At 43.1% G+C, this 24,747-nt stretch overlaps 2 protein-coding genes across 3 annotated transcripts; both read right to left on the reverse strand.

The window, feature by feature from the left end:
- Positions 1 to 565: 565 nt before the first annotated feature.
- b4galt6 (UDP-Gal:betaGlcNAc beta 1,4- galactosyltransferase, polypeptide 6) lies at positions 566 to 16,946 on the reverse strand. 2 transcript variants are annotated; one of them, XM_030432671.1, is made up of 9 exons: positions 16,135 to 16,946; positions 11,453 to 11,569; positions 9,527 to 9,640; positions 9,157 to 9,281; positions 8,918 to 9,034; positions 8,514 to 8,701; positions 8,076 to 8,198; positions 7,192 to 7,293; positions 566 to 6,055 (listed from the first exon to the last, which is right to left on the reverse strand). In XM_030432671.1, the coding sequence occupies exons 1-9, from the start codon at positions 16,247 to 16,249 to the stop codon at positions 5,908 to 5,910; spliced, it is 1,149 nt and encodes a 382-aa protein (XP_030288531.1). In that variant the 5' UTR covers positions 16,250 to 16,946; the 3' UTR covers positions 566 to 5,907. The 2 variants fall into 2 exon arrangements, with proteins under 2 accessions (XP_030288531.1, XP_030288532.1); XM_030432672.1 differs by lacking the exons at positions 11,453 to 11,569; positions 16,135 to 16,946 and adding an exon at positions 10,095 to 10,296.
- Positions 16,947 to 17,811: 865 nt separating this feature from the next.
- On the reverse strand, positions 17,812 to 24,440 carry rfc4 (replication factor C (activator 1) 4). The gene is made up of 11 exons (XM_030432673.1): positions 24,248 to 24,440; positions 23,379 to 23,532; positions 22,793 to 22,871; positions 21,840 to 21,919; positions 21,588 to 21,707; positions 21,287 to 21,430; positions 21,082 to 21,202; positions 19,397 to 19,522; positions 19,198 to 19,278; positions 18,880 to 18,993; positions 17,812 to 18,242 (listed from the first exon to the last, which is right to left on the reverse strand). Exons 2-11 carry the CDS (start codon positions 23,492 to 23,494, stop codon positions 18,147 to 18,149), a joined length of 1,077 nt encoding a protein of 358 aa, XP_030288533.1. The 5' UTR covers positions 23,495 to 23,532; positions 24,248 to 24,440; the 3' UTR covers positions 17,812 to 18,146.
- Positions 24,441 to 24,747: the final 307 nt, after the last annotated feature.

A 24,747-nucleotide genomic window follows, 5' to 3' on the forward strand; every position in this document is an offset into this window, starting at 1 on the left:
TTGTCAGAGGTTCCTGATGAACACGGACAAAATAAAAACCATTATTGTTACAATCACCCACAAAACCGGTCTGAAGCAGAAGGATGAAAAACACTGGAGCCAGATTATTCAGCCTGATACGAACACAACAAACATGATGTTGTTCAGTGACGGCTCATCGGTGCAGAGCTGCCTCGATGTACCTGCCGAGGTCATCGTGCACATGGAAGATGCATGTCAGTAACATCCTTGTATCCACATATGTATGTTTTGCGGGCCAGGCCATGCAGATTAAAGGCTATAGAAGAGGTTTTAGGCTGCGGTTGTTGCCTGATGACGGGATTACATGTGCTCATTCTTTGTGGAGGACAGTTAAGTTTGTACCAATTGTCAGTGACATGCAGAAGATGTGAAGACTGCCCTCGTACGCCAGACTTTCAGCTTTCACTGAACACGAGCCACAGACGGTCACAGTGACGAGCAGGAATGTTTCTCGTCGGAACTTTTGGATTATTATGGTGAATATATTTGACACTCAGTCGGACATGATATTATTCAGAAGGAGGGGGACAAAACAAATCGACGATTCAGGAAAACAAAATCATTTTTAATCTCTTCAGTCTGAATGTAAAGTGAAAAAGAAAAGAGAAAAAAAAAGAACTCAAGGCACAAATAAATACTGCAAAATGGAGTACAGTTGTGTGAAGGTGAACAACATCATCATCATCATCATCTGGACCATGTTTGATACGTTTAGTTGTCAGATAAAAAGGTGCTGGGTGAAGTCGACCCTTCCACCTGACACCCAACACGAGTCAAGGACGAGCATGAACAATTATTATTTTCAAAAAGACCCAAGAGAGATTTTATTTTTCCAGTTTGGCACCTGGACCAGTGTTTTGGCTTCGGCCATGTTAACTAGATATGAAGCAGATCCATTAGAGAAATGGAATGCAGCCTGATATGAAGCGCTACATGCTGACCGCCCCGTCACGCCTCGTCACGCTGGGAAACACTTGGTTCAGTCATTTAGACGCTGCTCTCTGAGGTAAGTCACATCAACACTGTAAAGTTGGACCCCGTCTATGTCGTTAAAGGAAAACGCCACCAAAATGAGAAAACAGGCCGGTGCTGTGGTGGAGCACAACTGAATACTGTTCATTACTGCCTTCTGTGGCTGCGGAGGAGAAAATTAAACTGATGTCATGGTGATGTCATCAGGGTTGTGTCATCTTGGGCACGTCTATAAGAGAAAACAAGAAATCTGCACACAGCAGGCGCAGAGGGTCGGATAAAAGTTGCATTATGGTAAGTGCTTCAGTGTTTTTGAAGGTTGGTGCCCATTTTTACTAAAACAGAATGCCTGATTGCTGGAGGCGATTTTTAAAACAACCTGCATCCCCCAGAATGCCTCTCTTCAAGGTCCAGGAGAAAGAAAAAAGTTCAGTGGACTAAGCGGTCCTCTCTGGACTCGACTGTTTGAGGAAACTAAAGGGTAATTCCACCAACACTCCACACTGGAGCGTGTCTGCAGGTGTTGAGGTGTCAGTGCTGCGTAGGTGGAACAGGTTGTGGTCTTCTGCAGCTCCAGGTGAAGCTGCGTGTCACCTGATGAACTGCCGACAGTCAAGAGGGCGTGGAATAAAAAAGGTGATCTCTCCTGTTGTCAATAAGGAGTCCCAGACCAGCAGACAGTTGGCCAACATTACCCACAATGCAACTTACTGGAGGCAATTCATCAGATAACATGCAGCTTTTCCTCTGGAGCCACAAAATGCTTTATTCTACCAGCAAAGTGTGCAAATTGGTGGCGTTACCCTTTAACAGTGACACCTAAATTGTTTGCTGATGATAATTTAAAACACAGAATTAATTCCTGCTAACTCCACTTAATACTGATAAAATGTAATACACGACAAAATTGTAGGCTGCCAGAAGAGAATAAGAGAAAAAGATGCTCAATGCGTTTTTATAAAATGAAGTTATTTCCATTTGACTCAGAGCATTAAGGTATGTCTTGCTCTACACTACAGACACAGGGGAGGACAGGTGGACTGAGACTCAAAGTGGAGCGGAGATAGAAAGCTGAAGTCAGGACGATATGACGAAGCCTGGTAAAGAGTTCACTCGGGAGTGTGTCAGTTTGCATGCAGTTCATGCTCTTCAGAACGTCATTTCAATAAACGGACCCCATTTTTGTCATTCGTTCTCCAGATACGGAGAACGACCAGCAGTGTCGTGTGTAAAGCAGTGGCAGGGCACGAGCGCGCTCTGTGGGCTTCGTAGTTTTGAACACTGAACACAAACGAAAAATCTGAATACTGCTCAGATATTTGATACGTCACCACAAACAGTAATTCATAATTAAGGCATTACTGCTTCATTATACACTGTAGCATCAGAGCGGGGGTGGAGGGGTGGAGGGGGGTTATGTAGTGTCGGGGGCGGGGGTCTACGACTACATGGTACTGTATACACTCTGACCAGCTGATCACCAAGAGTCATGACTATAACGTTGTGATGAAGTGAGCAGCCAGGCTACATGAACCACTTCTCACCAAACACTCCGTATTTCTGCTACACAGTCAGTTCGCACTTTACTAAAACAGGCCTGATTTCTTCTCTTATGCAAAAATGTGGCACTAAGCTAAGAAAGGCATCGCATAAGAGAGTCGCCTGCTAAACCAACACTGTTCACTTCCCCCCCAGACCGGAGAGACGAGAGGAGAGAGACTTCAGCACTACACGACGCTGACCGGTGACTCCGCCCTCCTCTCTCATCTCTGCTGGGAAATGTTAAAGCTTTGTGGCTGAACTGAAAGCCACACGGTGTCGTAGCGCGAGCTTCACAGCCACGTCTGCTTTCTGAGGAAGAAAATAATAATAAAACGAACATAAAACTCTGTAAACATATACAGGCTGCTCCGACCAACACTGCTGCAAGGGCTTTTGAGGGGTGGGAGGGCTCGGAGACTGTCTTTCCCACAAGTCCTTGCAGTGTTTGTGGAGGAGCCCCTGGTGTAATGACTGACATGTAATACTTAAAAAACTAGAGAAAGTAAATTAGAGAACGTCACTGTGGCCGTTTCACACCTGGAACCCATTTCCTGTCAACCAAAACGGATCAACTTCTTCACTACAGGCTTTCACACGTGTGTGTGTGTGTCACTCCAAATGTTAACAGCACACACACACACACACACACACACTGTAATCTTAATAAAACACTTGTTCTGTTATGACATTACAGCTAAAAACACCACTGACGCACCTCAGAACTGCGGTGCAACATTAACGCTTTTGGTTTTTAAAATCAACTGAATGAACTGAAACACGTCTTCTCACGTGTTGAGTGTGTCACACACACACACACACACACACACACACAGAGAGGAGAGACCCGGCACACTGTGTGATATCAGCCATCACACTCTCGTACAGTCTTTGTCACTGTCACTGTGACCGTATCGTATCAATGCTGATGCACGTCAGAAAGCTTAAGACAGTGGAAAGGAAACTCAATAAGCGATGCCACATTAAAATTCTCAATCTGCTGATTATCTTCTTCATGAATCAGATCAATATTTGGCCAATAAATAATTAAAAACCTGCAGAGTCCAGCATGACATCAGCGTGAAAAAGCTTTTGGATTTTTCCACATTTAACTTAATGTCTTTTCGTCGGCACTGCAGGGTTTGAAAGGTTGCCCGTTTCCACTTCAAATGAATCAATTAATTAACTGCAGATGCACTTCCTGTCAATAAACAGATTGATTTATAGATCTGTCGCTTTAGTCTCCGAGAGGAACACTCAGAAACACACCATCAGCACACATCGTCCATCTGCTGCCACGTATGTCTCGACAGCTACGTTGACTCCTCGTCAGTAGTTATTTTGAAATACAGAAAGCGCGTGCTTCTGAAGCTCTGACATGTTTTTGGTCACCAAAGTTTTAAATTGGTCATTCATGGACTCACAGTGAGATGCAGGACGACAGATTGGACCGACTGCCAAAGACCAAAAATCACACAGTGTATCGAGGGCTCGTCTCACCAGCAATTCACAAGATTGATCAGTGTTACAGGACAGGAGACGCGGCGCCCGGGAGGAAAACAGCCAGAGATCGAATTGAACATCTCAGGACATACAATCAAAGAAAATGTCCAAACGTACAATTCATGGTCAAAGTCAGAAACCTAGAGATATAGAGGAGAATCTTAACAGTGAACATCTGGTCAAAAATAATCTACATGTTTCTCTTCATCTTTATAGTGCTCAAAGCTTTAAGAAATTAAACTTTTCACAGCATGTGCCATTCAAGAACAGCAGTGACCTCGGGCTCGAGGAGCCGACGCCACGGTTCTCTCATTCTGGCCCTTCTGACTGCCTCAAGCTTCAAAAAGTAAGAAGAACAACACCACAGTCCAGACACACACAGCATCCAGCCCAGATCCCCATGCTGCAGCGCACGGTACAGTACAATGAAGAGCTTTATCACATGGTCCAGCACGACGTCATCTGAATAGAAATCATACAAAATAAAAGAAAAGAAAAAAAAAAAACACATCTGTGACATAAAATATACACTCACATGAGACCGTGAACCTGTACTAAAGCATGTTGTGTGGACACACTCCTGCTGTAATGGCCGACCCTGCTCCCTGCACACGGAGGAGAGACTCGGTCACGCCTCCCTCCGTCTGAGGAGCAGCTCTACTCTTTTTTTTCACACAGTGCACCTCAAAGAAAACAACGCAACAAAGCACAAGAAAAGGCAAAATTAAAAATATACACATCTCCAACTGATGAAATAATTTAGGTTTGAAAAGAACAAAATCTGGTAAACAAAATAAATTAAGGCATGCAAAAGATAATGTCAAATCTTTAGATTTGGATACTTCTGTGTTTTTCTTTTTTTTTTTTTTAAGCCAAACATCCTAAAATGTTAGAAGATCTTCCTGTTAGGAAGAAACCACTCACTCTTATTAAATCCTCAGAACAAAGGTAGCTGCCAAAATAAAATTCAAACCCACTGGAATATCACTGTAATACGCCCGAGCATTTAAAGGCCCATATTTACATATTTGTGTTCTGTGTTCGAGCTTTAAGAGGCCGATATTTACATACATGTTCATGCGGATTCAGCAGCAGTGCAGCAAAACAAACAGCAAACACTTGAGTGACACAGACAGGAGTGCTTCTTCAAACACCCTGAATCAGAGAAAATAAATACCACATATCAAAATAAAAAAATCTAAAATTAAAAAAAAATGTACATCACGAACATTATCGACGACCTCGCTCAGATCCCTCCTTTTAAAAAGGAATACTGTGGCCTAATAAAATGATATGTATAAAACAAATTATAGTAAAAAGTGAGACAAGATCTTGTCTGTTGGCTTGTAAGGTGACGGTGATACATCAGAAGTGAAGCAGTGCGGAGCCGAGCGGAGGGAGCTGTGGTTCTGCCACATTAAGGCTTTGCAGTAAACATCAGAGCTGAGATGCTGCTGCTCCCTCCGACCTAAACCAAGACTCATGTCAACTCGTAGTAGTTAAGCCAGCACGGACAAAAAAAAGACATGCAGCAACTCACCAATCACACACACACACGCGCGCGCGCACACACACAGATTCACTGACACACAATCAACAGTTCACTTTGAGAGACTTGCCGTTGCCTCTTCATTTTTTGGGTTTAGATTTTCTTTTTTCTTTTTTTTTTTCCTCACTAAAATTTCTTGGCAGCATTACATGGTGCGCCTCTTCACCCCTCCCGGCCTGTGCCCCCCCCTCCTCTCCTCCGCTGCACCGCCGCTCCGCCTCTGAGCGGCTGAGCGGGGCGCTAGGAGGGCCAGGCCGGAGGGGAGCTGGGTGAGCTTGGGGGGTTTTGGACCGGGGGTCAGGTGGGGGTTGGGTGGGGGCAGTTCAGTAGTCTGCGATAGGAGCGAGCTCGGGGTACAGGTCCACCGTGATGTTCTTGTAGAGGCTGCTGAGGGAGACGAGGGGGGTGTAATGGAGGTTGTTGAGGCCGTCCAAGTGTTGCCGCTCTTTGGAATACCTCAGCAGTTTATACCTACAAACACACAGTGACACAGTGCTCAGTACTCATCCACTCCCTCTGCCCAGCCCCTCACTCTCTCCTGCAGGATTACCGCTGCCCCTGTAGCTTTCAGCTCCAAACACATCGGCCGTCTGGAGACGCTGACATTCACCCCAGACCTCAAAAACACAGTTTCATTTCTATAAAAGGCTCAGTAATTTCCTCAAAACGGCTGGTCACTCTGGTTTCTATCAAACGGGACCAAAAACAAACAGCATGAAAAAGTGTTTGTTGGGGACGATTTTTCAGCCGCAGATTAAATGCACCATTTGCAGACCGACCACCTGTTCATGGTTACTTTGGTGATATGCTGCTCCCTGATTGTTTGCAACCTGAAGTGTTGCTCACTATATTCTTTTGCTATAGTTACTAGCTGTTGTTACCTAGCTAGCTCAGTTAGCCATGCAGGTAGTTGCCCTGTAAGCTGAGAGCAGAGAAATGTAGAAGTGTTGGCGCTTACATCCGTGCAACGCAACTGGGCTCAGTAAACATTCGCTAAGTCAGGTACGTTTAAATATTTTTAAATCCTGAGTTTACATCCACGTTCACTATCAGTCGTCTTCTCTTCTGCTTTTGTTCACTGTTAAGTTTCATTATGTATTGTTTCCATTAAATGACAGTTAGGGAAACAATAGTTTTGCAAAGTTCCCCCATAGTGGACATAACTGGTTAAATGGTTAATGTATGGACTTCCTGCAGCGCTGACGGAAAGAGGCTGAGACACTGTGTGTGTTTTACAGGAAAACAGAAGTTAATCTGATCCGCTCAGCGAGGAGGAGGAACCACACTGTCAGTCTGAGTATAAAGTATATATGGACTTTAGTTATTTCCAGTGTCAATAACTTCCTGTGTGTGTCTGAGCTAGCTTCATCATCTGGTTGTTGTTTCATGCAGATGTTTTATGTGATATAGAGCACGTTTAATTTTACGCTGTTGCTGCATGATTCTTTCTCCTGTGGATCTAAAATTATTTCCATTCATTAATTTAGAGAAGTTAATTTAGTGGACTTTAGATCAAATATACTGTAAGTGACAGTTCAAATGAAAGAAGATTTAGCTTTTTTTTTTTCAATGTTTCTTCTAGAATACTTGACAGAAAGCCGTCTTACCTCCCGAGGAACTGCACCTCCCCTCTGTGGTGGTGAGGAATTGACTTGTACTTGCCGATCTCTCCCTCCGGTCGCGTCACGTTTAGACCCGCGTAGTGAACCCTGAGGAGAAACCAGGCTGTGTTGTTATTTACAACATTTATACAGTCAACCATTTGTTTTATGTGCTCCAGTTGAGCCGAAGCTGTGAACACATCAGATCTTGATGAACGAATTATTCAAGATGAAAATCTTTACTGATGCACTTTGTTGAGAAAGAAATGACGGTAGAACAATCAGTGGAAACCGAAATCATCAACCCACTGAGGGCTGGATTCAAAAATCACACTGAAACATCACAGGCTGATCCAACTAGTGTGTGAATTTTAACACGGGAACTCATGATGTGACTCAGCAGTGTGTACGGCCCCCCATGCACTCCTAACAGCGTCTGGGCACGCGCCTGATGAGTCAGCGGATGGTGTCCTGGATGATCTCCTCCCAGACCTGGATCAGGGCAGCAGTGATCTCTGGGCAGTCTGTGGTGTTACATGGCAGCGATACATAACGTCCCATAGGTGCTCAATTTGATTTAGGTCAGGCGAACAGGAGGGCCAATCAACAGCCGTCAGAGAACTCTTGACTTTGACATGGGTTAGTCTGTGTGAGCCAACACAGAAATGCCTCCCCAGACCATCACTGACTCATCAAACCGCTCATGTTACAGGCAGCGTAACGTCACCACGGCATCTCCAGACTGTCACATGTGCTCAGTGTGAACCTGCTCTCATCTGTGGAGAGAACAGGCAGCCAATGGCAGACCTGCAAACTCTGCTTTTCTATCGCCAATGCTGGGCTGTGATCATGTCACCCTCATGGAGTCAGTTCCCCCCCAGTAGACTAACCTGTTCCACAGGTCATCATCCTCTCCTCCCCAGCCCCAGAATGCATTGGGAAAGCCATTAATCTTGCGGAACTGCTCCACAGTGAGTCCACTCACACCACCAAAGAACTCACTGTATGGAAGACTGCAAACAACAACAGCAAAAACACAAGTTAAACAAAGATGTTGTGGATCATTCAGTACCTTGATGTCGACTCTGAGGTTTATTTACCACGAGACAAAATGTTTATATTCAGTGCTATATATTGTTTCAGCCTCTCATCCAAGAGGCTTCTTCACTACACTTACTAACCGGAGGGGAGCTGAAGGCTTTAAACTGTGTCTGTGCGTCCTTACAAGTCTTCATCGACATGACATGTATAGCTTATTTTGCTTGAGGCATTTCTATGCAATACTTTTCCCAAGAAATATGTACAGTGCAATTTGCTGACACACTCACATGTACATGTATTTGTCCAGCTTGGCAGCAAAGTGGCGCGGCATCTGACCACAGCCGTAGTAGTTTCGATCGTTCTCTGGGATGTGGTCAACGTCATGGAAGATTAAGCAGTCCCAGTCCAAGTCCTTCATGGCCTCCAGGAATCCCACGTTAAACAGCATGGCTCTGTTGAAGGGCTGGCTCCCGCTCTGACACACACAAATACACACATTCAATGCCAATGAGCCCGGAGCTGCTATTACAGACATAAAGAAGCCATATGAAGCCTCGTTTTTTTACACCTTTACAGCCTCTACACTTTAATCCACACAACAACAGGAGCTCAGGACGGTTTCACTGAGCTGACTGTTAGCCCTGAGGGTGGACAACAGTGTCTCATCATTCACTACATTGACAGACTTTACCTGTTCGATGACGTAGAAGGCAAACTGCAGTCGCTGTCTCTGCAGTATGGGGATGAGGTGTTGGAAGAGGATGGGCAGATGTTCATGGCGGTTTCTGAATGGAATCAGGATGGCCACCTACAGCACAAACATTACAGTAAGAACAGATCTGCATCAAATGACTCCATCAGGGTCCACTTTCGTTTTCTGCATTAGACATATTTTTACATATATAATCATTACATATCCTATCAGCCCACCTTCCAGCGAGGTTTGCAGTCCTTTGGTTTCCAGTGGCCTCCAAACTCGATGTCAAAAAGCTTGGAGAACTTCAGCTCCATCTCCTCCATAGGGATCTCTGTCATGTTCACTTCCATAAGGCCCTCTGTGGAGAGGCGGTCATATCACTCGTATCAGCAGGGCAACAATAACAGGTGAACGCAGAGTGATAATCCTTGATGAATCTGATTATTAGGAAACTGCAAATCACATCTATTCTGCAGCTTGCTTTGACTAATCAAACCTCCACAGCGACGACACACCGTGCTTCATCAGAGCACCACAAACTCGACTGATCGGGAAAGACATTTTTTGTGCCAAAGTTTCTTGGGATACAAAGAGTTTACTCACTCATAGAAGGTAATCGCTCTGGGCAGGGGAGGTTCTGGGCGTAGGTGAAGTTCTCTGGCAGGTACGTGGTTGGCTGGACCAGGTACTCACTGGAGTTACTGCCATCTGGATAGTCTACAGCAAAACAACAAACACCATCAGAATACTCCAGGTCACATGACCTGCATCAAATAAACAACAAGTTTAATGCCTCAAAACACCGTCTTTAATATCGTCTGTGATTCTGGAATGTTGTCTCTTCATATTATTGGATTAATGTCTTCAGTACAGATTTAAACTCTTTGTACTTGAATATTAAACTGGATGTTACTTTGTGCCACTGTACTGTATACAAATCCATTCATTGCACATCACCATGGAAGAGTTTGCCCTTCTCTCTCTTTTTTTCCTTCCATCTTCATCATCACAAACGCACAAGAATAACAGAAAAATGGTAGAAAGCTACAGATCATATATCTCATCAGACGACTTCTACATGTTAAAACCCATTTAGAAATTCTTATCAATAAATAGCATCATTTTTCTCCGGAGTTAATAATGGAAGTTGCAAAGCAGTCAGACATCTCACTTCTCTCCTCGTCTCTGTTCAGAGTTGCACAGTGCCGATCAGATCGCTGACAGAAAGGCTCAGTCGAGGCAGAGAAGCCATCTTTCTCTCCTTGAAACTCAGCGCTGACTGAATGATGCTCAAGCGGCACTTGAACAGAGACGAATGGAAAGATGCTAACAAGCCAGCGTGCTTCGACGCACGTCATAGCATCACGCCTGTGCTGCAGAGTGGCTAATATTAGCATGTTCAGCCAGATATTGTGTTCACATTACAGCTGATCTGAGGTGAAGAGTGGAGACGATAAACAGTCTCTTTGTTTTAGACTCACGATCTTTCTTTGTTTTGGGCGGATTCTGAAAATCCCTGTGGACTGATTGCAGGTGATTCAGATCACCTGAGTGCAGGGTGGTGGAGACTGACTCCTGATTGAGGAGTGGAAGCAGCTTGGGGCGTTCCCCTCTCAGCCAATCAGGGTGTGGCGACGCCCTTTTGTGAAGGCTTAAAAGAGGTGGGGTACAGCAGCCTGGTGGCTCTCACCTTCATTCTGATTCTGTCCCTGACTCACTGAGAACATCATCCCATCCAGAAACTCTCGTCTGTTTAGGCCCGATTGTGTGTTCTTGGCTGCTCCATGTCAATCTAGTGAGGAAACCTTTTCATTCTTGAACCCCTTGAAACCAGAAGCCCCTCATACACCTTCAGTTTAACATTAAATTTCACTGGGGCTTGTAGGAGCACATTTCAGTTCGATTATCCCTGAAGGGGCATTCGTTCATTGGTTTGTTGTCAAAGCAGCCGACACTGAGCATCCCCGCTCGATTGACATGTTTATGCTTTATATCTTTATGTAGGTTGGGCTGGCCTGTAAGCATTTTACGGCCACAAATTGGCCTGGGGGTGAATGCCGCTTGTACACATTCACGCTGTAGTTGGTGTTAGTGGGTTTTCTGACCCGTGTGAAAGCGGTATAATCTAGGCTAATAGTTCAAACAGCTGCGCATTTGAAATTGAGAAGGTGTGTTCAAGCTAGAGGTGATCAGAGCTCTTTAATCATCTTCCACATGCTGCGATCAATCAGCTGGTCCACTTCTTCAATACACATATAAACTGCATTACTTCTGCTCACCAACCTACTTGTTTCTCTACCCAAAAGACAAGACCCGCCTCACTCTCTTCCAAGAGGAGGATGGGGAAGTGAGAGTCATGACCAGATTATTATAGTTTGACCCCAGAAACCACTTGGATAAAAGATTAAAAACATATTCAAGGAACTGAAACAAGATCAGCTGCCTGAAATACAGCACCTGGATTTCCCATGACCCGGATGACTGAGAAACTTCATCATATAGAAAGAAGAGTACGTGTTCGTCACTTACCCGTCCCGTTGAGTGTACTGTTCTTGTTGGTGTACAATCGGATCATCTGGCCAATTGTCCTCACATTGTCCCTCAACATGATGCCCTGAGCCTGCACCATGAAGAAGTATGTGTTGGCTGAAAGAAAGCACAGGAGATTTTAATTAAATAAAAAGTTTGAAACTGTAGCAGCAGGACAGTAAAGCTGCAGGCTCTCAGATGTTAATGACTCAGAGGAGGACAACAGTCGTGTGAGAAACAAAAAATGCAACAGAGTCTGTTTCCTAGTTTGTTTTAGTCATGAACATCCTAAAATCAAATATTGGAATCTGCACAATGTTCCTCTGGGTCGCACTGGTGTTTTAATAGTCCTGTAACAACCATGATGTCCTGCTACACGATCCTTTGTTAGATTTATTTTACATACATGGTAAATAGAAAAGATGCAGTGATATAGGAGAGGTGTTTGTTTTGGCTTTATTCAGACGTGACAGCAGACTGGAGGGAGTCACATGAAGAGTGACTCACTGATCCACTGCAAAACTTATTTCTATGGCTGAAGCTTTAATGAATGACTATCATGATTGAGGAACGCTCACTCCTTCTTCTCAATGATGTCAGTGAGTCTATGAAAGTACATTATCTCATCACTTAGTCATTTATTACCAAGATAAATCTGCTGCCCAGCTTAAGAACAGAGTTGCAGGATGCTGAGGTCAGACTCTTATTTGCTAAAATGGTGTGTGTAAAGCAATTTGTTGGATATTGATTTCCTCTATGTAGTTGGCATAAATTGAAGTTAAATATAAAGGTGGGAATTAACCTAGTGCAAATATTTTGTTACTGTACTCAAGTGGGGTTTTTTTCTTTCAAAATCCAACTTCTCCATTCTGTATGTTGAAGTGTCCTCAGGCATCATACTGAACACCTTGCATGGCAGCGTCTGCCATCAGTGTATGAATGTGTGTTAATGGCTGACCTATGTAAAGTGCTCCGAGTGGTCAGTAAACCAAACGTGTGGGGGGAATTTTATGATTCTCCAAGGTCACTCTGTCTCCAACAATAGGTCATACGTGCCTCGTACAGACGTTAAAGTCTGGATGATGATAGTGACTCTACGAGCAATCTTCTCATAGTCTCTGCACCCTAGATATCCACATCTACTGTGAATATGTCTGACAAACCAAGCCAAAGCTAAGCTAACTGTTTGCTTAAACCTCGTAGCAGACTAAGTGTATCTGACCTATTTCACCTCTTAGTCCTCTGGCTACAGGGGAGAGATTCTGCTTCACCCCCCTCGCTACGTTGTTAAACAGATAACCATGTACTGAAGCTCTGAAGCTGTAAGATATCATTTGGACATTTAGGATGGCGTGATGTTGTGTTGCTCCTCCCTGATCATGTTCTATAAACTATCTCAACGCAAGTCATCCGTGTCTCTGAGTCTTCTTCATCTCTCCTGAATGGTCAAGCGAGCCGAAATTCCACAACAAAAAGCACAAACTGCTGTCCGTGCACTACACCAACTAATCAATGTTGGTTCAGAAAACCTGCAAGTTGCTGAACTCGCTCCAATTTAAATTCTAACATCTGGCTGCTGCCAGCGCTGCACATCTGGCGGCATTTGTAGAAGAAGCTGACTCACTTCTAGGGATGGCAGTCTGATAAATGTTGTGTTGTTTAATTGTTAATTCAGACTGAACCCAATATTCAGACTCAGACGAGAACATTTTCATATTCTTCTCCTTAATCTCTGACTTTTCCTCTGAGCTGTGTTTGTACGAGTTTTAGGTCAGGACGATCAAATTTCTTTCAACTAAAATCCCTTTTTTCTCCTCAAGAGCAGCAGCACATTCCAGAGATTTGATCATCAACATGTCAATAGCATCAGCCGGCTCTACTGGACGCCTTTATGCACACAAATTCAATTTATAAAAAGAGTAAAGAGTAAAAGGAGAAAAAGGCCTGTTGTTAAAAATCAGCAGACAGAAACAATTAATGCATCAGTGCAGGGATCCGAGAAGCCAAAACTAGTACAAAATCTCAATGAAGCTTATTATGCCGTCCCAACAGAGAGCTGTTGGCAGAAATAAAGAAGGAGTAGTATCAAGTCAGATGCCAAAAAATTGTAGTCAGTGTCTGTTACACCCTCAGAATTTAAAAAGGATTAGCCACCATGGTGCAAACTCTACAGCAAAAGGTCAACTTTACTTAGAATCACAATATATATAGCCATCGTTCACAGCCTGTCACGTGTCCTACTGGCCAGTTCCTCAGTTTCGGTGTGCCTGTGAATAAGTCAACAGGATGATGTTCTGGGACGATAACGGTCTTATCAAAGTATCCAGGCAGCCTTGGTTGACCGGGTTGAGACGACAGGCAGGTCACAGCGGGCTGGACGGCAGATAATGCGTCTTCACATAACTATTAGCCGATAAATCGACAGTAAAAACTTTCACTGCAATCCCTGAAACCAATAGAACGTTGTGCTTCTCAGTTCAGGACCAAGGGGAAAAGTGCAGATGCTTTCCAAAAGATAAATATTCCACTTTGTATCTGCTGCCACACTTATCAATATGTACTCCAGTTCCCGGCTGCACACGTGCTTGAGAAGTCAAATTTGTCACAGCAAAGGCAGAACAAGCAAAGCGTGAAATGACGGTCCTGAGTCGTTAAATTAAATTCTCAGCTGGAGCGAGGCACAGAGCCTGTGCAGCAGCCTGCTGTGCACAAATCCCAGGAAAAATGTTGAAAATGTGTCAGCAACATACAGTTAACACTTAAAGAGGCCTGCACCCACAGACATGTTCACACAGACTGCTGTTTCACACACAGCTCAGATAAAAGAATATAAAAAGAACTTAATATGATTTACACATTAGCTCCACCATAACAGGCTCCAGCCAGCATCGCCTGCAGTTTCAGACCGAGTGCAATGTAAGCGTGGTTCGAACAAAACACCTCGTATAGTGCCGTTAAGGTGTTGAGGCAGCACAAGCCTCCAGAACAGCTTCAGCGACGCATTCTTCTGTGTCTAAAACAAAAAAAGGCACTAAACACATGATATGAATACATGGTGGTTTTCTAACTTGGCTCGTCGCCTCCGAGGCAGAAAATTACACCCTTTTACTGTAATGCAGCCTTTTAAAACAGGAAAAGACAACGCTTATCATGACCATATAGTCTCATATCACTGACAATATAATAACTGATATATTGCATAACCCGAGGAAGAGTTGATGCTGAGAATAAGTGATAAATGTGCCTTTTTTTCTCTCCAAATAACTGTTACTGGTGGTAAGTAAACATTTGGGTTAATCTGTGTGCTCACAGGCCCAAAGCCTTATAATCATAGTGCACCAGCTACTATAAAAACTGATTCTAATCCATAATATAATCGGTAATCGTGTAATAAGGGTAGACCTGTTTCACAGCTTCCACTTTTGCTTACAAACACCAATACAATACTGGTTAAATCTCCTTTATGTATGTGGGCAAAACAACATGACCACCTTACAAACACCTTATTTACTTTATCTGATGCAGGTCAGTAAATCAAAAGATGAAAAACAAGCCACAAAGGAAATATCACAGACCACCAGTCAAATGTCGGTTAAATATGAAATTAGCTGGTGGATTTTACAGCCTGAATGGAGTCTAAATCTATAAAGCGATCCCATCCCGTCCGAGCCGTGTTAGCTCTTTACATCTGCACTCATCCTGCCGGACATCAGGCGGGATGTCATCAACCTAGTGAATTTTCCCAGAACCGCTTCTCTCCCTGAGAAAGCATGACTACCAGCGACTGCCAGTAAAAGCCTGAGCTGAGAGCATGACCTTCCTGTCCGCTCACAACCACGTCCCTGCGGCATGAGATGATCGCCAAAGAATATACACTGTAAAAACATCCAATCAACTAAAAAGGAACACAATACAACAATGCACTGAACTGAATCCTGCCCAGCCCACCACACATTCATACCGCCAAGGGCGTAAACATCCTCACAGAAACTTTCACTTCAGTATATTTGCAGCTGCTGCAGTGGACCGGACAGATCTGATCGACTTGCTCAAACATTATTGCCATATTTCACTGTACAGCACAAATTAGATAAAGTCAACCATCACATTATGTTTCAGTCACAACTCTTGGGAAAAACAATGACTCATTTTTTTTTTTTTTTTTTGGTGGAAATCCAAATAAAGTGCACACAGTTTGAGGAAGGTAACCTCTGGTACATCATGGCCCACACGTCTGGAGCCCAGTCGTGGGCTGGCTCGACCTGTCTGTGTTGATGTGAGGAATCCCTGACATTCCCATCAGCAGTGATGCCCATTAGTCCATTCATTCATTCACTCACACGCCAAGCAAAAGCACATTATCACCCACAAATAACACACAAAGACACAGTACTTAGACAGCGATTCACTCTCCTGGCTACCATGAGACGCATCTCGCCCTTTAAACATCGCATATGAGCAGAACTAGCCGGACAACATGCCCGGGGTTGGACCTTTTTTTTTTTTTTTTTTTTAAGCGCTGGGCTAGTTAGCTTCGTTAGCTAACGGCTGGTTTTTAACCGTTAGGATAGGATGGACCGAGACAGCAGCCGGAGCTCGTTAGGCTGCGGGAGATAATCCGCACAGAATTACATTAACTGCAGCCTCGTAATGCGTTTAGTGTAAAGCCTCTGTTAACTAACCTATTCCAGGAGCCACATAAATGAAGTAGAGACAAGTGGTGGACATGGAGAAGAAGAATATGAAGGCCAGGAACGATCGGTTGGACATTCGCAGCAGCCGCCTCCAGTTCACCATTTTGGCTTAGGCCCGCTTCTCTTTCGCCGATATGAATCCCATAAAATACTTTGTTTTGGAGTTAAAAAGTCCTCGAATTGACAGACAACAGTGTCAATGCCGTGGTCATGGAACGACCCGCACCGTCAGAGCCCAGAGATGCAGCGCGGAACAGGCTAGCGCTAGCGGTGCTAGCTGGCCTGCTTTCCCCTGCCAAGAAATTTCCAGATGGAAAAAGCAGGCCCGGTACGGCAATATCAGGCAACTGAGAGCCTCATGGAGGACCACCGGTCGGGCATACTGAAACCGCTTCTGCTACGGGCCGAGAGCTCAGGAGCACCGCTTCTTAAGGACACTCATGGGAGCCTTCCATGGTTGCGGTTGTCGCCAGCGAGGCTTTTATCGCTAGCAGTGATGGTTGGTCATTGAAGGGGGGCAGGACCGCTCTGCCTTCTCCCACACACAGTCTACTCTCGGCCGGGGCGATGTTTCCAAAACAGTCGGTGCACTACTTCATCAAACCGCGCGCACAGGAGTCCAGTCATGCCACCGGGTATGTCCGCACTGCTCCGGCACGACCGCGGAATCCAGCACCCATAAGTGCGGGCTGATAAGTGGGTAAATTAAAAGTCAGTAAAAGAGATGTGAGGTCTGCCTCCTTTCATTTTTCTGCTGGCACTGCAGAGACCGTTTCCGGTGGGTGTAACCTCCCCCCTCCCTTCCCTTCCGCGTCGCCATGGAAACCGTGTGCGCGGTGCGGCGGCGTGTCATCCGGTAGATTTTGTTATTCAAATTTTGTAGACTTTACATTTATTATTATTATTATTTTAAAGACAGAGAGAATTTGAAAAGAATTTTGAAAATGCAGCCCAAAAAAAATAAAAAATGAGAATCCAAACTGTTCTAAAGAAGTCATATTATTCTAATTTACACGTTCATGCTGTTATTTGAGAGTCCTGGTAGAATAGCTTTATATGCTTTAATAACATTGTTAAAAAAAACTATTTTTCTCATGTGGTGCATTGCTGCAGCATCTTTTCACACTGTTTAACACTACATTTTAGCTACAGAGTGAGACATCTGGCCTCTGTTCTATCTCTGGTGAGAGATGCACACTTTACTTAAGGGGCAGGATGTGGCCAATCAGATGTCATGCCGAGCAAGGTAGTGCGGTTTAAAATAACGCAGCTACAGCAGTAGCAACTCTATGTCTGCTGACTGACTGATTGTATAAACGTAATATGTATATTTATTTTCAAATATATTATAACACCTGTTACATAGTGACGAACATAAGTTATGGACATAAAGGCTCGACTCCAAACCAGGTGTTTCAGGCGGTGGAGAGTTACTCCCTCCGTTGTGGAATTTGGGCTTTTTCACTTTGACATTTGATATAATTAAGGTCAAGGTTAAAATGCACAGTGACCTCATAATGCTCTGCAAGTAATGTTGTGGCCATAATTTAACTCCACAGCTCTGGAGCTGTAATTTCACTAGTACACGGAGGCATACCAGCACGATGCGGTAATTCTTCCTCTGCATGTCTGTTTCCTTGAAATCATTGCTCATGACTCGAAGACTGAAAAGATACAACAAATTATTTATTACTTTCCAAAATGCAAAAAGTGTACAGCAATGCGCTGGTGAGTAGGTACATGACTGAAAGGGAATAAAGAGAGTAAACAGTGAGACAGTTTACGAGTGTGTTCACATTGCTGTCTTTTTTCTATTGAAGCGTTTATCCCAGAGTGCTGCGTCTGCTAAAATACAGAGAGAAAGTAAACGCTGTTATCATCCGTTGTCCACTGGCAGACATTCTGAACTGTAACTCGGATGAATCCAAGTGAAGTGCTGACATGTCAGTGAGGCTGTTGGTCCTGCTCTCCCTGGAGAGGAGATTGTGCTTCATGGGGCGTTAGTTGTTCTGCGAGGCCTCCTGCATGATGACCGAACACAGACTCAACATCTGCAGGTACTCATCTGCACCATCCGACAGGCATTTACCCACAACCTGAACCAGAGAGGAAACACAAGCACAAACTGAGGATTTAGTAACTTCTACATGACTCATCAAAGTGTATTATGGCAAAATATAATAAAGCCATTGAGATGACTGAATGGTATGTTTGATTATATTCAAAATCCGAGACACTTCACATCAGATGTTTCCTCTTGCGGTGTTCCTTTCAAACTAATTAGCAGGAGCGCCGCTTTTTCCTGTTACTGTCTTCAAAAGGTTTAATTTTTCCGAGAAGACTTGTCTGCAGACTAAACTACACAGACAGTAATAAACTACTCTCATGTTAGTCTAAAGGAAATACAGTATTGTGTATCTACATAAATGTAAAATGCATCATAACTGCCTGAGTATTAAAGATCTTTCAAGGTAATTAGTTTGTAAAACTCTGCATTCCATCTGAGTCCTATAGTTGGTTTTGAAGGCCTGTCAGTAAAAAATAACTGAATCCAATAATGAGCAATATTAGTTAAAAAAAAATGGGTATGTTATAATCTAAATGAATTTATATGAAACACAAGATGAATGAAGTAACACTTATCATGTTTCTTCTTTTCTTTAAGTGTGTCAAGCTAAAAAAGAAAGCCCAATGTTCCTCCAGGATCCCTGGAGCTCCACTGGAATAACTTACCGCCATCTTCTCTGTGATAGCTGACTTCTGCTTGTCGTTCAGGTCTTGCTCTATGATAGACTCGTGGAGCTGACTCAGGATCTGCGTGGCTGCATAGCCTTCGTCCACCATGTTCTGACAGAGGACACATTCATTTTATTAGAATTAGATGTCACAGGAATGTGAGTCAAGGCAACTGCAAAGTGTCACAGATAAAAATGGCTCTTGTGGTCATTTTAAGAAGTGATTTTTACTCGAAAATATTTCAAATAGAGCAACTAACAAGAAAACAAATGTCAAACACACAGGTACACAGGGCTAAAATGTTAGGACACCTACCCTGACTGCAACCTCTAGTTTCTCAAATGTTCCTTTGAAGCAGATCTGGAGCAAGTTGTCAATCATCTTGTCAGGTACGACCTATAAGAGCACAACAGAGTGACATGATTGGAATATAGTAAAACAAGATTCCAGGTGTGCCAGTCAATAAATGGCCCAGCATCAGTTCATCAGTCTTTATGACACACAGACGTCTCACCCCGGCTATTTCAGTGACGGCGCTCTCTGTGATCTCCTTGTCGACGTTGAGGCGTGCAGCACTCTGGAGGAAGGTGATGGCTTTCCGCAAGTCTCCATCAGACACCTTCACCAAAGCTGCTATACTCTAAATAGAAACAGAAACAGTCATCACACCTTGACCTCAACAGCTGTGCAAAGAAAATAGCTGCATTTCTCTGACAGAGCTGAAGCATAAAAGGGAACTTCAGCTCTACAGTTATACGCATGAAGTGCGTGTTGTTACATGGTGGCTGTTATTTGATCTGTTCCATTAAACAAATGTCCTGAGGATGAAGAACATGACTGAACGAGATCCCGTGTTCACCTGGTGAAGAAAAACACATTCCTCAACACTACCGAACTAAAAGATAACATCAACTGAACTGGTTACGATGCCCTTTAAAATATTATTTGAAGCATTTGACTGGCAGGATAGAAACCTTTTTTTTCTTCTTTTAATTCTTCATACTTCATTGTTTACTCACTTGTTCCACTGTCCTGGCAAACAGTACAAGCTAGGAGGGTTAAGAGCATCTTTAGATACCATGGTAGCGTTTAGATAAGCTTATGCAACGACACAACATTTACTTCCGTCCAGTGATCTTGTATTGATGATGGGAAAGTTGGGCTGCTGCATAAAGTCTTCTCCAGCACATCCCAAAGATTCTCAATGATGTAAAGGTCTGGACTCTGTGGTGGCCAATCCGTGTGTGAAAACATGTCTCATGCTCTTTCACTGTTAAACATAGCCAGGATTTTTGTCGATGATTTGATTTCACCAAAAGTTTAAGTGATCTCTGATCACGATCATTCAAGATATTTTTCAGCCACATTTTGTCCTCAAAGACTTCCAGGTCTAAATAATGCATTGGAGACTTTTAGTTGTTTCAGCATCTCCTTCGTTGTTTACTTTCTTGATGTCTTGATGCAGGCCAATAATTTGACCCTTCTGAAACAGAGTACTGTCTTTTCCACGAGCACATGAAGTGTCTTCTGACATTACTGTTTAACAAATGAGAAGCTACTCACTGCATCAGTTATGGTTTAATAACTTGTTGCCTGCTGAAACATATTAATCACTTCAGTAAGTATCCAATGGAGGGCTCTGACCTATTTTCTTATTAAATCCATGTTGTCACTTGTTATTATTATTTCCAATAACAATGCACATGAATTCATGCACACACAGCTCAAAAGGAAACATGTAGATATATGCTGGATTTTTGCTGCCCTCTCCTGGCTCCTATTGGGAATCTTGAGTTGCTGGTTAAAACATTTCCCCTAGTTGACATTTCCTTGCTCCTGCTTAAACTGGAAAGCTAACCCAAAAGTGTTTGCACTCCAAGGAGCGATGGTCGAGGATACACGAGAGGCCTTCACAGAAGACTTTTTACCGGCTGACACACTTTGGATATCAGTCACTGATTGGTATGAAACTCCGGTGTTGTAATGTATCAGATCAGTCAGATGTGCTGCAGTGTTCAGAGTAAAGACAGACAACAGATTACATTCTCTCAAGTTTTATATTTTCTTTTCTGATTTACCTTCTAGTTAAGAATATGTTGGTAAAAAAAAAAAGAAAGACCAAAAACAACTTTCCTCATTAATTAAAACATTCAACTTGGTGGAAAGTTTCTGACGGTTAAACACTACAGCTCATCTTACCTCTTTGGTGTACTTGAGGTTCTCCTTCTCACAGATGTCCAGCAGGCGCTCTTCTTGGATCTGGTTTGCCAGAGGTTTGAAGCGAAACTTGGAACATCTGGAGGTCAGAGGCTCAATAATCCTACAGGACACACAGACATGCAGCTTGGTCAGGGTCAATCACACAGTGCATTTACGTGTAGATGACTGTTTTATGTCAGCTGACCTGCTGATGTAGTTACAGATGAGGCAGAAGCGGGTGGTGCGGGACTCCTTCTCCATGGTCCGCCTGAGAGCAGCCTGAGCTGGTGCCGTCATGGAGTCGGCCTCATCCAGGATGATGATCTTAAAAGGAGGACATGACTTCCCACTACAGATACAAACAAAGTAAGTGGAAGTTTTAGAGTTTGTTAGGAATTTACTGACTGAGAGAAGCATGTGAAACTAATTTCAAGTTCACACTGTTATTACAGAGCAACTAACAGAAAAACTGTCCTATAATTGTGATGCAATCAATGCTGACTCACTCTTTGCGAGTCCCAGCCACAGTGAGCTGAGCGAAGTTCTTGACCTTCTCTCTGACGACCTGGATGCCACGTTCATCAGAGGCGTTGAGCTCCAGCACCCTCTGTCTGTACAGCTCTGGACTGGACGAGAGACAGTGGAGGAGGACGAGATACAAGAGGGAAACAAAGAGAAAGAAAACAGGTGAATGATTAAACTAAAAAAAGAAAAAAAAGTTAAATCAATGCTTCTTACCCACAATCCAGTTCACTCACCCATAAAGCTCTCTGGCAGCAGCTAAGATGGTGGACGTCTTTCCTGTTCCAGGAGGGCCGTAAAACAGCAAGTTGGGAAGCTGCAATTAAAAAACAAAAACTGGTGAGACTTCATGGCTTCAACACAGACTTGCCTTCATACTTTGTAAAATATTACTACTTTACTGTAATATTGAGCAGATAGTGTACACACATTGAGAGCAACTTGGGGTTAACCATCATGCTCAAACACGTTACCTAATGTGGACAGAAGGATTTATTAAATATCGCATATATTTACTCATGACATTTTGTGATCCGTTTGTTCCCACAGTCTGTGCTGTTATTCAGCACCCACTAAACAAACTGATCTTAAACTGCAGAATATTGAACCACTGAACAATTTTAAAACTACAACTGAATCCACTGAGTTCAGGTTGTTTGTGTGCTAATGTTTCAATGTTTGATTTTATTTGAGTGAGCTTTTTCAGTAAATGTACTATTATAACTCTGTTGTTTTGCTGTTGCTGGGATCCCAATGGAATAACCTGTTAAAATTAAAAACAAATAAAATGTTGAATTTTAAGTGTTTTTAAAGTCAGGTTTACAAAAGGGTGCAGTATAAATTAGCTACTATTATTACTGGTACATTTTTCTGGCTACAGACATTTCAGATCCAGATATCACAAAACATGTGCACATAAAACTGAGAACATCTGTATTGTGATTGTGATTCTTCCAACTCCCAGTTTTCCTTCACATTAGGAAAATGGAATGCAAGTTCATTCAGCTGTATGGGTCCAACATCTATGGTCCTCCGTATACTGTAATTTGTTTGGCTATTCTTCATAACTACAGCAACAGAGCTCATGGAAGTGTCAGAAAAACTAATTTTTGCACTATAAACAACATTTTCCCACTGGATGACCTGGAACACAATAATGTAAATGTCTCCATAAGAACCTGATACTTACATCTGCTCCTTCCAAAGACTTCTTCAGCACTGCCACCACCTCCTCCTGAAAGGCCACATCATCAACACACTTTGGCCTGCTGCAAAAACACAGCCCATTAAGATTTATTTAGCATGTTGACTCAGTAATTAATTAACACATCTGATAAAGCACAAAAAAGGAATGATTCATCATCATCCCTGATTATACAAACTATACAAAATGCCATCTAGGCTTTTTTAGTGAATGTATGCGAGTCAAACCTTCGTGTAAAAGCTTAATTACGACAAAAGAAGCACTTTTAAGATTGAACGTAGTTTCGTTTTTGGGTCAAACTCATTTTCAATGAGAGTGCTATGGGCACTCTTACGATAGCATCAAAATCTTCGCGAGCGGACGTAGCAACAGAGGTGAATCGACCTCTATGTGAAGCATAAGCCAGATGTGACATTCTAATGCTGTTAACAGTCTGACAACAAAACGGATCCTTCAGTAAATATCACTCTAAATATAAGACAAACTTCCCACACTTCAACACTGTGATTCTGTGAATTGAGACTACAGAAACAGACTTACTGTACAGTTTACCTTTGTGGTTAACACTTACTATTTCTCTACCCAAGGGATAGCCTTGGCTTTCTTCTCTGTACTTGGTCCTCCTGCTGCTTTGTCTTTCTGAGGTCTCGTAGACTGAACAGTTCCTCCTTTCAAAAAGGCCTGCATGACTCCTGCGCAGCAGAAACACCAGGAGATGAACAGACCTACAGAAGACGACACACACACACACACACACACACACACATTAGACAAAAAATAAACTAAATAGTTAGAGCTCAAAGTATCTTTTGGATGGACAATACACAATGCAATATCAGATGTTTGGTCAGAGGGTCCAAAAAAAAAACTCCTGCTGCACTCACACTTCTGATAAATAGCTCATTTGTAAGAGTGATTTAACTAACACGAAAGTTTGAGGACAGTCAAAATGCCAGCTGTGATGAACACAGAACCACTGCGTCATTTAAAAAATCGGTCAAATCTCGCCATCAATTAGTCTCCTACAAGAGATAACCTATGAAACGAATTACACCTCGCACATTCCGATAATAAGGTTAGTGTTAGATGCCGAACAGTTAATCTAAACGAGTTAAAAATAATTTTAAAGTGACTTTCTCCGAATCGCGTAGCCATGTTAGATATTTGAAGGATGAAAGTAAAAATAACCTGTTTTTGAACGAAGTTTGGCAGCACTTACTTTACCTGCACAGAATGAAAGCTCTCATTTGGCGTAACTAATGATAACGATTGAGGTAAATTAACTTAGCTGCTAGTTACCGTTAGATATAACCGTAACTAACACGCTAACATCAGCTATCTAGCAAAGTTAGCTAACTTAGTAGTGGCCTGTTTACTATTAGCTTACAGTATTAGCCTCTTGTTTGCTCTGAATTCTGCACAAAGACGTGTCGCACTTACGTTTATCAGCCGCTGTTGAGACAAACTCTGACTTAAATATCCCACAGTCGGAATAACTGCGTCCCGAAGCCGAACTGTGATATTTCTTGAGATAGCTGCTTGTCTCAGGATTAGAGACAGTCGGCTTGTTGACATGTGTAGCAGCAGCAGCAGCAGCAGCAGCGTCTTCCCGCCCTGGCGGAGAAACTGACTTCCGGTGACGACATTTCCTGGCTTCCAATCAGATGCTGCGGATGCTGGAGTGGGTCCCGCCCCTTCATTTCCCTGCTCATGCCTCCTCCCATCCTATTCTTTCCTTTATCTCTCCTCTCCTCTCCTCTCCTCTCTGCTTTGTTAATGCACAACACACATGATATTCCAAACTTTTGGATTTTATGATAATTATCTATAAATCTTAAATTGAAAAAATAAACATTCCCCTTTTATTTATGCATTTGGGGATATTATAAATTGCAGATTGACAGTAATGGATAGAGCACATATTTTCCAGGATTATGCTC

This window comes from Sparus aurata, chromosome 11, assembly GCF_900880675.1.
Source record: "Sparus aurata chromosome 11, fSpaAur1.1, whole genome shotgun sequence".
NCBI lineage: Eukaryota > Metazoa > Chordata > Actinopteri > Spariformes > Sparidae > Sparus > Sparus aurata.

Coding starts and splice junctions, on each gene's coding strand:
- rfc4 (XM_030432673.1), bottom strand. CDS start 23,494: ATGCAGGCCTTTTTGAAAGGAGGAACTGTTCAGTCTACGAGACCTCAG. Junction 21,920..22,792: donor AGTCTTTGGAAGGAGCAGAT/GTAAGTATCAGG, acceptor TTTTAATTGCAG/CTTCCCAACTTGCTGTTTTA. Junction 21,431..21,587: donor GTGGCTGGGACTCGCAAAGA/GTGAGTCAGCAT, acceptor TTGTATCTGTAG/TGGGAAGTCATGTCCTCCTT.
- b4galt6 (XM_030432671.1), bottom strand. CDS start 16,249: ATGGTGAACTGGAGGCGGCTGCTGCGAATGTCCAACCGATCGTTCCTG. Junction 9,035..9,156: donor ACTGCAAACCTCGCTGGAAG/GTGGGCTGATAG, acceptor TTTGTGCTGTAG/GTGGCCATCCTGATTCCATT. Junction 7,294..8,075: donor GATGATGACCTGTGGAACAG/GTTAGTCTACTG, acceptor GTTTCTCCTCAG/GGTTCACTACGCGGGTCTAA.